Here is a 13,246-nt window from a genome sequence, read left to right on the forward strand (position 1 = left end):
CGACGAGAACGAGAAATCGGGCGCACCATAAATTTTATAATTTCACTTCTGATAGAAGAACCTATACGAGTCCGTATTTCAAAAATGTACACACGTGAAAGCAATTTAATATTTGGTCTCCATTTCGTCACATTCGCCACGTGTTATTGTATTCTATCATGTGCTGGTGAGAGGACCGATGCCTTTGTTGACGAGAAGTCGTCACAATCGTCGCATGTCACGCAACATCAGGGCTTTCGGATAGCGCGGTGAGATATTCATATTTTTAAACTTACTTGTACTTGAGGCTTATCAAGCGGATTCTTAGCAAGGGAAAAAAAATTATAATCTGTGCAACAACTTACACAGTAAGAAAAAGTTTTCGATCTTTTGTTTTATTTTATGAAGTGAAACACAAAGTAACCTAACAGGGTGGTTAATAATATTTTGTAAAAATAATTAAACGTATTTCTTGTGTTATATGTTATTACTTTTTCTTTGTTTAACATTGACGAAATCTTTGAGTTTATAATTTGCAACCTTATTGAAAATCAGGCGCAAGCAGTTAGAGTGGAATTTGGATTGCATCGATGATAAAGCAATGCAGCAGCCACAACCTTTCAATGCCTTTGAAAGAGCCAAGGGTTCATTAGTTCAGTAGGACACCTTCTTCGACCCCAAGTTTTCCAGAATAACCTACTTGGTTTCAGTCAATTTAACCGAGAACTTGGTCGATCAACCAAGTTTTCTCGGTTAAACTGATCGGGGAAAAGTAGCTCAGAGTAACCATGAACACGAATATTTTTAACAGTGTAGAAAATGAATGTTGTTTTATCCTATCCCCTCTCCGATGCGTATCTGTTACAAACAAGTATGAATCAGAAAAACTAAGAAATCAAAGCAATGTGAAGTTAAAATTTTCATTTTTTAAAATTGTTTCGGCTTGTTGACCATCTGAGCTTCAGCTTAAACACCGTGGCAACTGACAAGGACCAGCACGCCGTAAAATGTTTCATCAATGCTCAACCATACTCAACTTAATACCGGTTTGATTTCTTACTGTTTGTTATTCTTTCTCACGTGCATATACTATGGTCTTGCCGTAAATAAAGTCTTAAAATCTATGAAAATACACGTAGAACGATTTTATTCGTAAACATAATTTCCACAAATAAGTAGGTAGTTAAATATTAATCGGTAAAAATTCCTGAGCCCCCATTTTTCAGCGTAATGACTTAAAAATATTTCACATAGGTTAAGGTTGAAATAAACAAATACACCTTTTTATTTTCCAGGTTCAAACGGGAAGTAAGAAATGAGACGCAAAAAGTGGATCGCGCTACTTTGGACAAACATGAGGTGTGTACAATCATTATCTCTATATCTTTGAAAATTGTAGGGTCTATTACTCGACGGATGGAAGACGGAAAAGTTACATTCCATTTCCATTGAAATTGAATTAGTTTTGCCCAATGCGCTCTGCTGAATACTCATGCTTAGTAGCCTAAAGTTAATTCTGTCCCCATCTCAATTGACCCTAACCTAACAATATCCTCTATTTTTAGCCAAATCAATCATCAATGAACTTCATTTTGCAATACGGAACTGCTATTCTGCCGTGCGAAGGAAAAACGCCGTATGAACATTTGAGAGTTGCCAAAGTGCCTTCGATATAATGTTTATTTTTGAGGAAAGTTATGAATATTTTTCCGATAAATTTTCAAGAACTTTAGGTAAAATTGCAAACAAAATTATCTGAAGAATGAAAAGATAAATATTTACTAGGTTTTCCAGTAATTCGTGATTTACCGAGGGGAATTTGGCAACGCCTAAAGGTTCATACGGCATCTTTCCGTGGCACGGCAGTATTTCTGACTCATCCATAAAGTCACTTCTCTACATATGGAAACTAATTACACAGCATTGTCTCTACTATGAGCCAGAAATAGTTTCTACAAATCTTTACAATTTCTACAAAAGTACAAAATTTAGTAGAATGAGGGCTCGTTCCCGTTTTCCCCATGAATGATATTTAACATGCTGTTGTCACCATTTTTCATTGGGCCCCATAAAAATTGGATCAATGCGTCAGTTCCCGCAGATAGGAGAGACGTATTCATGTATTTATTTGTTATTCCATTTCCAACAGGAGTCGCATATCGCATGATCTATAGGACTCTATGGATGCTAGTGAATTTACATACGTTAGTGCGCCTTCAATTCCGTCTGATACTGTGCAACACTTCCGAGGTGGTATAGTTGCTCGGAGCGCCTTCAAGAGTATCGCCTTGACTTGATGGCGGCAGATCACGATTGCCGCTGATATTACACTCTAACGCGTGCGCAGTTACACATTTCCTCATCACCGAAAGTGAGATAAAAAACGTCCATACCTCAATTTGCGACGTTGCAACTTTTTCACTGCGTATTTTCAATGAGTAAAAAATGAGTAAATATGAACACATTAAAATCTGCCGTGATTTTTCCGAGATATGACAAAATACATCATTTGAATGTGCTGCTATAGAGCTGATAATAACAGTGTTTGACACTTAGTACGTTACGGTGCCTTCCTCATTACCTCTTCGGGCCCATCTACGTCCTGAGTTAAAACATTTCGGGTCTGTTTTTGTTAGTTCGAGGATTTCTACCTACCTTTTCTTATTCTCCTGTTTAATTTAAGCATAAAGTTTAGACATTAGACTGAAATACAACATTCAAATTCAACAGTCATTGTTATTATCAGCTCGCTAGCAGCACATTCAAATAATGCTTTTTGTCGTTTCTCGGAAAAATTACCTACGGCAGATTTTAAGTGTTCGCGTTCTTCTACCCGTTCAAAATAGACAGTATGAAAAAGTTGCAAATTGTGGTATGGATGTATTTCATCTCTCCGTCGATGATGAGAAAATGTGTAAATCCACTTGTTCTGGGGTGTAATGTCGGCGGCAGTCGTGATCTTCTGCCATCAAGTCGAGGCGATACGCTTGAAGGCGCTCTGAGCAACTATTCCACCTCAGAAGTATTGCACGGTATCAGACATGATTGAAGGCGCACTAACGTAGGCAAATTGACTAGTAGCGTTTATCGTACGATCTGCGACTCCTGTTTGCTTCTATTTTTTTAAAACTCGGTGCCAGGTGGCATTTTTCGACGGAAAATCTGATACAACATAGACTAGGCATGTTCCGATTATCGATTCATAATAATTAGTCACGCACATAATAATCGATTACAGTAATCTATTTACAGTTATCCGATTAATCGTCTAATCGATTGTTAGTTTACGATTAATCAGCAATTTGAGATTATGTTGAAAAAACGTGTCCTACCTCCAAAAAATCTAACATTCAAAAGATTTTAGTGGTCAAACTAGCCATCTTTAGCACTTTTCAAAAACAACGATTAATTATCGATTATCGATTAATCGATTATTTCGCTGTCGGTTGATGTCTCTCTCCCTCTCTTGTTTTACAGCTTTTATCCCAATTTTTGTGTCATTTTTGAATGTCTTGACCGATTAGCTAAATAGTTCGATTACCGATTATCGATCATTCGATTATTTAAATAATTGAGCAGGCCAACGATAGATATAGAGGACAAAGGGAAAATGAAGCAATCCTGTTGGTGGAAGCGCGCAGGTGGTTGCGATGGACAAAAAAGACAAGAAACGAACGGGAACTTACGTGGGACATCATAGTTAGTCCATCATTTTCCTCCTTAGTCTATAGCAGTCATCCGTTTCAACCAATGGGATCGCTTCATTTTCCCGAAGTCTCGTTATCTATAGCTTTGTCTACCAATTTCAATCATCAGTCTGTAGGTAGAGCTATCCAATTACCTTACGGTTCAGGTATGAAAGTCGCCAGTTCAAAGTTTTCGGTAATTCAGACCAATTTAAGAGGGCTGATGATTGAAATTGATAAACAAAGCTATACCATCAAAGAATAAGATAATGGGAAAATGAGGCGTTTATACGAGTGAAAGCGGGTGGTTACAATAGACAAATGAAGTGAGAAATAGACTAATCAATGGCAATTCACGAGGGATCTATAGTCGGTTCATCATTTTCTCCCTTGGTCTACAACAATCACCCATTTCAACCAATGGGATCGCTCAATTTTCCCTATGTCCTCTTTGTCTATCGCTTTGTCTATCGATTTCAATAATCAGCCCGCTGACCTGCGAAGTTACTCGTCTATATTACCAATTCAACTTGTCCAGGTAGCTTTGTTACTCGCATACGTTCAAGCATGTCCACCTATGCGTGTAGCAGAATTAGTGTCATTATGTGCATCTCTGGAGACTTTAACGCCGGGAGTAAGAAAGTAAGCGACAGTGTCAAAATTGCAATGATTACTTTAGACTAAAATTGATGACTTTAAGCCAATAAATGTGTGGCAATTTTTGGAAATTGTTAAGAATTTATGGCTCATAGTGACGTTTCATTAAAATATTTCATAGAGAATGAAATATTTTTACTTTTTGACAGTCATTCAAAAGTTCAATTGTTTTCCGAGATTTTTGATGACAATTCCTTTTTAAGACAGATACCTACCAATTTCTGATAATTTTGAAGGTGCCAAGATAGCACTCTAAGACACTTCCGCCATTTTGAAGTTTTGAAATTCAAAACTTTGAATGAAAATTCGACCTCTACGTGAAAGACATCCACTGCCACCAAGTCTCACAAAAACGAATCAAGCAGGATCCGAGATAGCATTTTAGGCCACATCCAGTATCTTGGATTTTTGAATTAAGAAAATTTGAGTTGGAATTCAAGTTTTCCGTCAAAAGATGCCACCTGGTACCGAGTTTTAAGAAACGTCCTGTAGTGTACTGACGGCGACAATCGCGTGATCCTCTGCCATCAACTCGAGGCGATACTCTTAAAGGCGCTCTGAGCAACTATATCACCTCGGAAGTATTGCACAGTATCAGACGAAATTGAAGGCGCACTAACGTTGGCAAATTGACTGGTAGCGTTTATCGTACGATTTGCGACTCCTGTTCGATCAATTTTTTTGAAACTCAGTACCATGTGGTATTTTTTGACAGATAACCTGAATTTTAACTCAAATTTTCATAATTCAAAATTTCAAGATAGTTGATTTGGTCTAAGATGCTATCTCGGCACCTGATTGTTTCTTTTTTGTGAGACTTGGTGGCAATGGATGTTTTTCATATGAGGTCGATATTTCATTCAAAATTTTCAAATTCAAAAGTCGGAGATGGCGGATGTGGCCGAGAGTGGCATCTTGGTTCCTCCGAAATTATCAGACTTTGCAATCGAGGTATCTATCCTTTTTAAGTTCAGTTTCAAATCGATGTACTCTCAGCTAACTTAAACCTCGATATTGACTCGCTCTTCAATCGTTATGAAATCAATCTGTTTGTTTTGTTTGTTTGTTTGTTTGTTTGTTTTTTTTTTTTTAAATTATTGGGCTTCGTTTTTTAACTTCTCTCCCGAATCTATGCAATACCTCATAGGCAGCATAGAACGGAGCATCGCGAGTTCCTATCTCGCGCCATTGCGCCTTCAATCTTGCTCATGCAACATGGATATCCATCAAGCACGAATAGTTGTATCCCAGCGCCGTCATCAACGCGCATGCTTCCCGTTGCCTCCTTCTGTTCCCCTGTAAGGCACGCGTAGTTAATAATTATCATAATTTTAATAGTTATACGACATTTTGATTTTGGAATTCAATGAAACTATTTTGATTAGAATATCAGCATGAAGATTAATATTTCTAATTTTCGAAATTCGTATTTAGTGCTGGTACTTTGTGCTTGGTTTTGAAGTACAATTTTTGTCAGGCCTCCTGAGGCTTGTATTTTTTACCGAAGAAATCGGTTAGCCGAACCGAAGTTCAGTTTGTGCGACTAAAAACTTCAGGCACCTGAACTGAAACTTTGATGTTTTACACGATTTTAATATCAGCCTTGCTGGAGTTTTTCCCGCGCGAGGAATCATCCAAAACAAATTCATAACCTCTCAATTATTTTTTCACAGGCCACTCCTCCACCAATCGAAGAGTCCGTCTACAAATACTCAAATTTCGAGGAGCTGAGGCGTTCCCCTGCGTTCGTCGACAAAACTCTCCTCATAAAGCACCTGCTGGACCCAAAACTGAATCCCTCCACGCGGCTGTACATAACAGCGCCGGGCTCCTTCGGCAAGACGCTAAACCTGGACATGCTTGATCGCTTCCTAAGATTACAAAGGCGAGACACAGGAGAACTGATGGAACACCCCGCATCCAACCAGACTAAATTATTCTCAGGCACAAAGATTTCAACCCAAGAGAATGATTTTATCCACGCCCATCATGGACAATACATCGTACTCCGCTTATCACTAGGACCGTTGTATAATATAACGACCTACAATATGTTCAAAAACACCCTGTGCAGCATTATCAGTGACGCGGAATGGCAGATAGACTGGATGTCAGGCAAGTCGAGTGACGAAAAAATGACGTCGTTGGCGTATTATCGGGAACACTGTAGAATGAACTTCCTGTCTGCGGCGGATATACTTCCACCTCGCCTGAAGCGCCTGTCAAAGACCCTCGGGAAGAGGGCCGTATTGCTTTGGGACGACTTGGACATACTGTTGCGTGCGTCAATCAGAAGAACGCTCCCGGATACGAAATCTATCTACAAAACCGTGAGCCGAGTTATAGTTCGACTTACGCACTCGGATGTCGTTAGAATGTCCGTGGCCGTCGGGAGGTTGAATTTCGGAGGTGTGATGTCCAGTATTGCCAACTGCACTCACGTTGCTTTCAACGGAAACGCAGGCTTGGCTCCGTTTTTCGGTCTGACCAAGAGTGAAGTCCACGATCTCGTGGAGGCTTACCGTTTGCCTTTACCGCAACAAATCGAGCTGTACTACAACGGTTACGAGGTCATGGGCTCAGATCTGCGCATCTACAACTCGTTTTCGATTGCGTCACTCGTCGGGTCCAAGAAGTTCGACTTTTACTGGCAGAATCAGGTCGCTCCGTTATTCCCGTTCACGCAGATTTTTGCCACGCCATTGATCGGTACACAGGTAATCTCCCCAGTGGCGTGGCGTGCTTTGCGATGTATCGATTGGTCGGCCATTTAAACCTATGGAAAAGTATCGATAAACAGGATATTCGCAGCGAACAATCGATTATTTACCACGGTTTCAAATTGGATAATATCGATAGATCGCAAAGCACACCACGCCACTAAATCTCTCAATGCCCAATGTTAATGCATCCACCGAGTTTTATACGTCAAAGTTTGATGAGAAAACTTGTGGGGAAAAATGTCTACGCTAGCTTGATGTCATTCATTTGAGGTCAGGCGGAAGCAATTTTGCAAGGTAGAGACATTGTTCAGCCATATGTAAAGTCATTAAAAATATCGATTTGAAGCACCTTGCCTCACTAAGAATCGATTGTTGTACATACATTCAATGGAAGAATATCAGTCTTGCCAACTTCCAAGAATCCCTCCCAAGAAAACCAAGGTTTGCACTACCATGCCGCCGATGGGCATTCACTTGTTGCCAAATTGTCTCTCAGAAAATATTTATTTTCTGAAGAATTTTAAAAATATTTTTCCTCGAAGTTTTCCGTCCTCATGAAGAGCGCGGGTCAAGTTTCTCCTTCGGACACGAACTGAAAAGTATTTCAGATTGATTGGCTACTAGTATAAATGAGATTGACACTCCATGTGTGTGTAACATCTTGGTACACCGTCCCCATGAAGAGCGCGGGTCAAGTTTCACTTTCGGAAGTCGATTGAAAACATACCAGTATCGAAAATATTTGATAGTCTCAGAGTGTGTTTATAAACCCCGAAAGATTCTGCGTATCATTTTTTGAGTCGCTGTGCAGCCTTTTCGGATAAAGTTTATAAACACAATTTGATTGATAGGATGTGTGATGCGATCTATTGACCTAACTAAGGTATAAGATCGATAAGTCTGTAAGTGAATATAAATTTATGGACGGCGAAAAATTCAATGACAATGATTGGAAAAAGGGGGTTCACGAATTATTTGAAAAACTTGTTGAGTTTGAGTTGATTAGTTTCACTGACTGTCAGTTCAATGTCTTTGGCTTTGAGAGGACCATGAAGCAGAAGTGCTTCGGTTTTAGAATCTTCTGTTAGTAGCTTTTTCTTTTTTAGTGCATTTTTGATCGTTTTCGTAACTTCTTTAGTAGTCTTTTGTAGTTCTTGAGTCTCGTTGCCAGTTATTATTAAAAGGGTGTCATCTGCATATGCTTTCTTGAGGATTTCTGGTGTTGTGTGCAATTTTAAGATTTCGTCGAAAATTAATATCCATATGGTGGGGGAAAGGCAGCCTCCTTGTGCTGCTCCAGAATTAATCTGAACTTTGAATTCTGGGAAAATTAGATATCTATCTGATAGGTAAGATTTCAGTATTTCTATCAAGTATTGAGGGATTTGTCTTTTAATCATTGTGTTAATAACGTCGTCCCAACTTACACTATTAAATGCGTTATTAATATCAATATTTAACAACAAAAGAAGTCTTTTTTGAGTGGCGCTATTATGCATACGGTGATGATATATGTCTTTTAAGTTGTTTATTGCGTCCGTTGTACTGCGATTTTTCCGAAATCCAAATTGAGCTTTTGAAGGAGTGAATGAGTTTGTTAGTCTTTGATTTAATATAAATTCGAAGATCTTAGCTATTGTATTTATCATACATATAGGGCGGTATGTTTTTTGTTTCTTTGCGTGTTTGATTGGTTTTGGGATTAGTGCTAATTTTGAAGTTTTCCATTCTTTAGGAAAGATGCACTGTTGTAGCATGGAGTTTAACATATAAATTTTATAGTTTATAATTCTTAAAAAAATTTGTAGGAACACAATCAAAATCAGAATATTGCAGAAAGATGCACTGTTGTAGCATGGAGTTTAACATATAAATTTTATAGTTTATAATTCTTAAAAAAATTTGTAGGAACACAATCAAAATCAGAATATTCTAAATGTTCACCAAATTTAATATACATATATGATATATAGCAAAACCAAACTTTAATGTTGCTGTAATAACTATTGTACCTGTTCACATTTTTTAACTTCACACAACTAAGATAATCCTCTATTTCCAATGAATTAAATAAATTAACTAAACCAAGCAATATATCCGTCATTTTTTCCTGAGAAAATAAACCGTGAAACTGAAGGCTTTTCTTGAGTGAATTTTGCAGTGAACTCAAAAACAATGTGTTGATAAGGCGCGTCATTAACTCGATCATATCAACCCATTTAGTTTTCATTTACAGAGATTTCAAAATAGACAAGCAGCACAACAAGAGAATTCACGATCCAACACAGCAAGGTCAACGACGCATCTTGACGAGACCTTGTATTGTGAATGTAGAAAGCTATTCGATCGAATTTAAGTTTTTTGATCTGCCTCAAGCAAAATCTTATCAGATTCTTGAAGAAAAGAGCTACGGAATAATTTAAGCGAAGAAAGGAAAAATTCTGTCGAACTCCTAGAAGATAAAGTCGATTTAAAGGTATTTTGAGGCTAAAATACCCAAATCACCGGTGGTATAAATCCCGTTATATTATTGAAAAGAGATTGACTCGATATATATGCAATTACATTAAATATGTCTTGATTTTGTTATTTTAAACGTCTTTCCATGCAAAGAAGTTCAACCATGTCGTTGCTTTATTCATTCATGAAACGAAAGTAAGCAATCTACATCCCGAAAATCTACTGATTTGCCGTAAAAAATTGCAGAAACTTGATATACCAGGTCGATGCACCCACTCGTTGAATTTACCAACCAATTTCGTGAGTGCAATTGTGTAAAAATCAATATGCTATAGTTATTTTGGGTGCATTTATTTTTCATAAAACAATAATAATTTCAATCCCGAAAAACCATCAATTTTCCGTATAAAATCGAAAAAATCGAAATATGTCGACTCCCTGACGTGAAAATTAGATTCTACGTGTGTAAATACTTATGTATCGATATGCTGGACAGAAACTATGTGTGGACACAGTCAGAAGCCCGCGGCAACATTAATTCAACACAGAAATGATATTGAATATGATATTGAATCATATTGAATTTTATAAATATTTTTCCTCGAGGTTTTTAGATTCTTCAGATCAAACTACGAATTAAACTCTCGTAAAAATCGGAAGAAAAATATTTATAAGTATTCCCAAAAATTTGTGATTTGTCGGAGGAGATTTGGCAACGCTTGAAGGCTCATACGGCGTTCTTCCTCAGCACCGGATGCCTCGCGGTTGATAGTGGCATACGCCGTGTCATCGATGGGCGATATCTCTCTTAATAATATATTCATTTTTAATATATTAATATTATATATAATACATTTCCAAAAGATTCGTCAGTCTTGATAATCCTAAAGCTTAAACAATTAAAATACGAATCTGTGAGGAGCGCACCTGACCCGCCGCACGGTGGATCGAATCAATTAGAGAGGTCGGACATTAAATTTTTGATTAAAGCTGCAAATTTTTATGTTTATTTCGTCACATTTTAATTTTCAAGGGGTACTTACCGAAGAAAATTTAACGAGAATAGCAATGGAGCCACTTTTAGACCCTCAAAGGTTGTATAAACGGAGTTACAAGCGTTTACAGTTTCCAAATTTTGTCCGACACGACTTCATTTCAGGTGGCATTCAGCGTCTTCGCGAAGTGGATCTCGACACCGAAAGACATCCCTCCATCCATCGACTCGGTCACGAACCTACAGGCGCAACTCGAGAAGAAGACCCCGAAGATCAACGAAACCCTTTGCGCCGTTTTCATGTCGTACCTCCTCGAAACGGGTTACTACACCATCGGCGCCCACAATCGAGGCTCGCAAATGCGTCTGGCTGACCTGGAAACGGTGGTCCCTGTCATGGCTCAGCTCTTCTTGAGCGGCTACTACGAGCGCTATTACGAGTACACAAGCAACGCCAAAGTGATATTCCTGGCCGCCGTCGCCAAACTGTCCCCTGCCCAAAGTTCCTACGACCGACTTGCCTGGGCAATACACAACCTGTATCTTCATAGTTGCTCCAAGCTCGTCGACCAGCGACCTGGGTTGCTGGGCAATTTAGTGGCCATTTTCTCTTCGACGCAGGCGGTGCATGCTGGTGTCACGGACGTCGTTTACGGAAAGCGGGTACCGCTCGACAGACGGAAGGTGAGTGAATTGAGGGGCCGTTTAAGTATTTCATCACGCACTTTTTCCAATTTATTGACCCCCCCTTCCCTTGTAATGCACCCATAATGCAGTCCTACATCACCACCCTTTGGTATTACGTAACGCTGGGCTTGACCCCCCTTTCCGTGTAACGCTGTGCTGGCTCAAACCCACCTCCCCCAGGTGCGTTACGTAATTCTTGAACGGCCCTTAAGCTACTTTTGGGAAGGGCTTAGCCTACGTTATGGATCAGGGTCGGATTTACCTATTTGCCGCCCCCTTCTTATTCATTTTGAAACATCAAGTGAACGGGCCGGGGAGGAGGGGTGTATAAGACGCGTTTACTTGTGTTGGGCAAATTGTGCAAGCTCTGTCAACACTAGCAAAAGTAATGGAACTTTGCGACAAAGTTAAGTTCCGTAAATCTCTCTCAGTGTGGACAAGGCCTTCTATTTTCTGATGTGAACGAGAAATTAATGGAAGAACGAATATAAATGTGGTTTAGTAATTTTAACTTCCGCCGCCGTGCCGATCGCACTGTTTTGCGCCGCGCAATGCGTGTAGTATTCCTACAGTCTTGTAGGCGCTATGCGCTTCGCGCCGCGCCGGCCGTTGCTGCTGACCACACAATGTTTGACGCAATGCGTGAAGTATTCATGCACTCTTGTAGGCGCTTATATGTATTACATGCGGACCGTCGCGCCGAGAGTTCCTCTTATTCATCTCAAGTCCTTGTCATCATTGCTTTCTGCGCTGCGCCGTACCAGGCCAAATTGCGTGTATGGTTTCTATCTTAACTCGACTAATTAAAGATGATGTCCTTTGTATCACCGAAAGACGACATAATTAGAAATTACTATACTTTTACTCTTAGAGATTTTGTCGCCTTTTCTCGCTGGTGATTTTTTTTCTGAATCCGATTTTTTTCATACCTACATTTAAAAAATTTGCCGCCCCCTAAATTTGGCCACCTTCGGCCGCAGCCCATGTGGCCACCTCTTAAATCCGGCCCTGTTATGGATGCGTTACGGGTGAGAAGGGAGTACAAAATTGCACTTCGGACATCTGGAATCCAGCATTTCGATGAGCAAGGGGCGAGACCATACGTTTCTCCGTTTGCGACGTTGTGGACTTTTTGTCATGCTTAATTTTTTTTGTTACCAGAATATTCTTTATAAATTTTAAGGCAAGCAAAACTTAGCCTTATCAACTTGTATGTTGCCTGCAGAGACAAGAGACCCTCCACTAGCCTTTTGGCGACAGGCGGAAGCTTATACTTTCGGGGATTCCACATTTCTTTATGGAAAATTATAAGGGAGCAACAGTCATCACTCTTTTTTCGGAGGTTGACCTATACCTGCATAGTGGATGATGAACTTCGGGTGACGTCATGAGCCAAACAAGTTTCCCAAACTTTGGCCATTTTCGGCTTGTTTGCAAAACAAAACTGCCAACACGTTGTTAAACATTAACTAGAGTACCTGTATAGGGAGAGTACCGACAGATCGGTTCATGGAGGGCTTAGGGCCCAAAAGTGCAGTCACCCTTCTAACCAACTTCTAACGCACAGAATTTCACTGCCAGTCTGCAGATTCCAATTCTAACCAAGATGGCCAAGAATGTACAGGAATGAGCGTTCTTCCGCGAAATTGAGTAAATTTATGCAAAAACTGAGTCATACACGTGCTTAATAAACGACGGTTCGTAACAATAGTATTAGTAAATCGTTCTGGATAATTGCAATTCATAGGTTGGCTGCATTTCTGGGCCCTAACTTTATTCGCAGAAGCATCGGTGAAGGCCTGATGGATTTTCGGAGTTTCACATCTGTCCATACTCTCGCTATACAGGTACTCTAACATTAACCATGTAGGACAACAACAGTACAAACATCAACAGTAGAATGCTGAAGTCCCGAACGTAAAAGCTTCCACAATGGCCAAGATACTAGTGGAGCGTCTCTTGTCTCTGGTTGCCTGCCTCATTTTTAACGTCGCATTTTTCTAAATAACGTGAGAGAAATTCGCAAAAATTATTATATGACATCATGCCCCCTTAGTTTA

At 39.5% G+C, this 13,246-nt stretch overlaps 1 protein-coding gene across 2 annotated transcripts in view; it reads left to right on the forward strand.

Moving 5' to 3' along the window:
- Window positions 1–13,246, forward strand: part of LOC109040638 (uncharacterized) — a 15,312-nt gene continuing 2,066 nt past the window's right edge. The window contains exons 1-4 of one of the 2 annotated variants that reach the window (XR_011900421.1): window positions 1–248; window positions 1,275–1,338; window positions 5,996–7,039; window positions 10,665–11,183. Coding sequence is in view for 1 of the 2 variants with exons in the window: in XM_019056616.2 (XP_018912161.2) it covers window positions 85–248; window positions 1,275–1,338; window positions 5,996–7,039; window positions 10,665–11,183 (1,791 nt within the window). In the remaining variant the exon portion in view is untranslated. The remainder of the gene's footprint in view (window positions 249–1,274; window positions 1,339–5,995; window positions 7,040–10,664; window positions 11,184–13,246) is intronic. The other variant, XM_019056616.2, reaches the window with a different exon arrangement.

This window comes from Bemisia tabaci, chromosome 8 (assembly GCF_918797505.1).
Source record: "Bemisia tabaci chromosome 8, PGI_BMITA_v3".
NCBI classification, from domain to species: Eukaryota; Metazoa; Arthropoda; class Insecta; order Hemiptera; family Aleyrodidae; genus Bemisia; species Bemisia tabaci.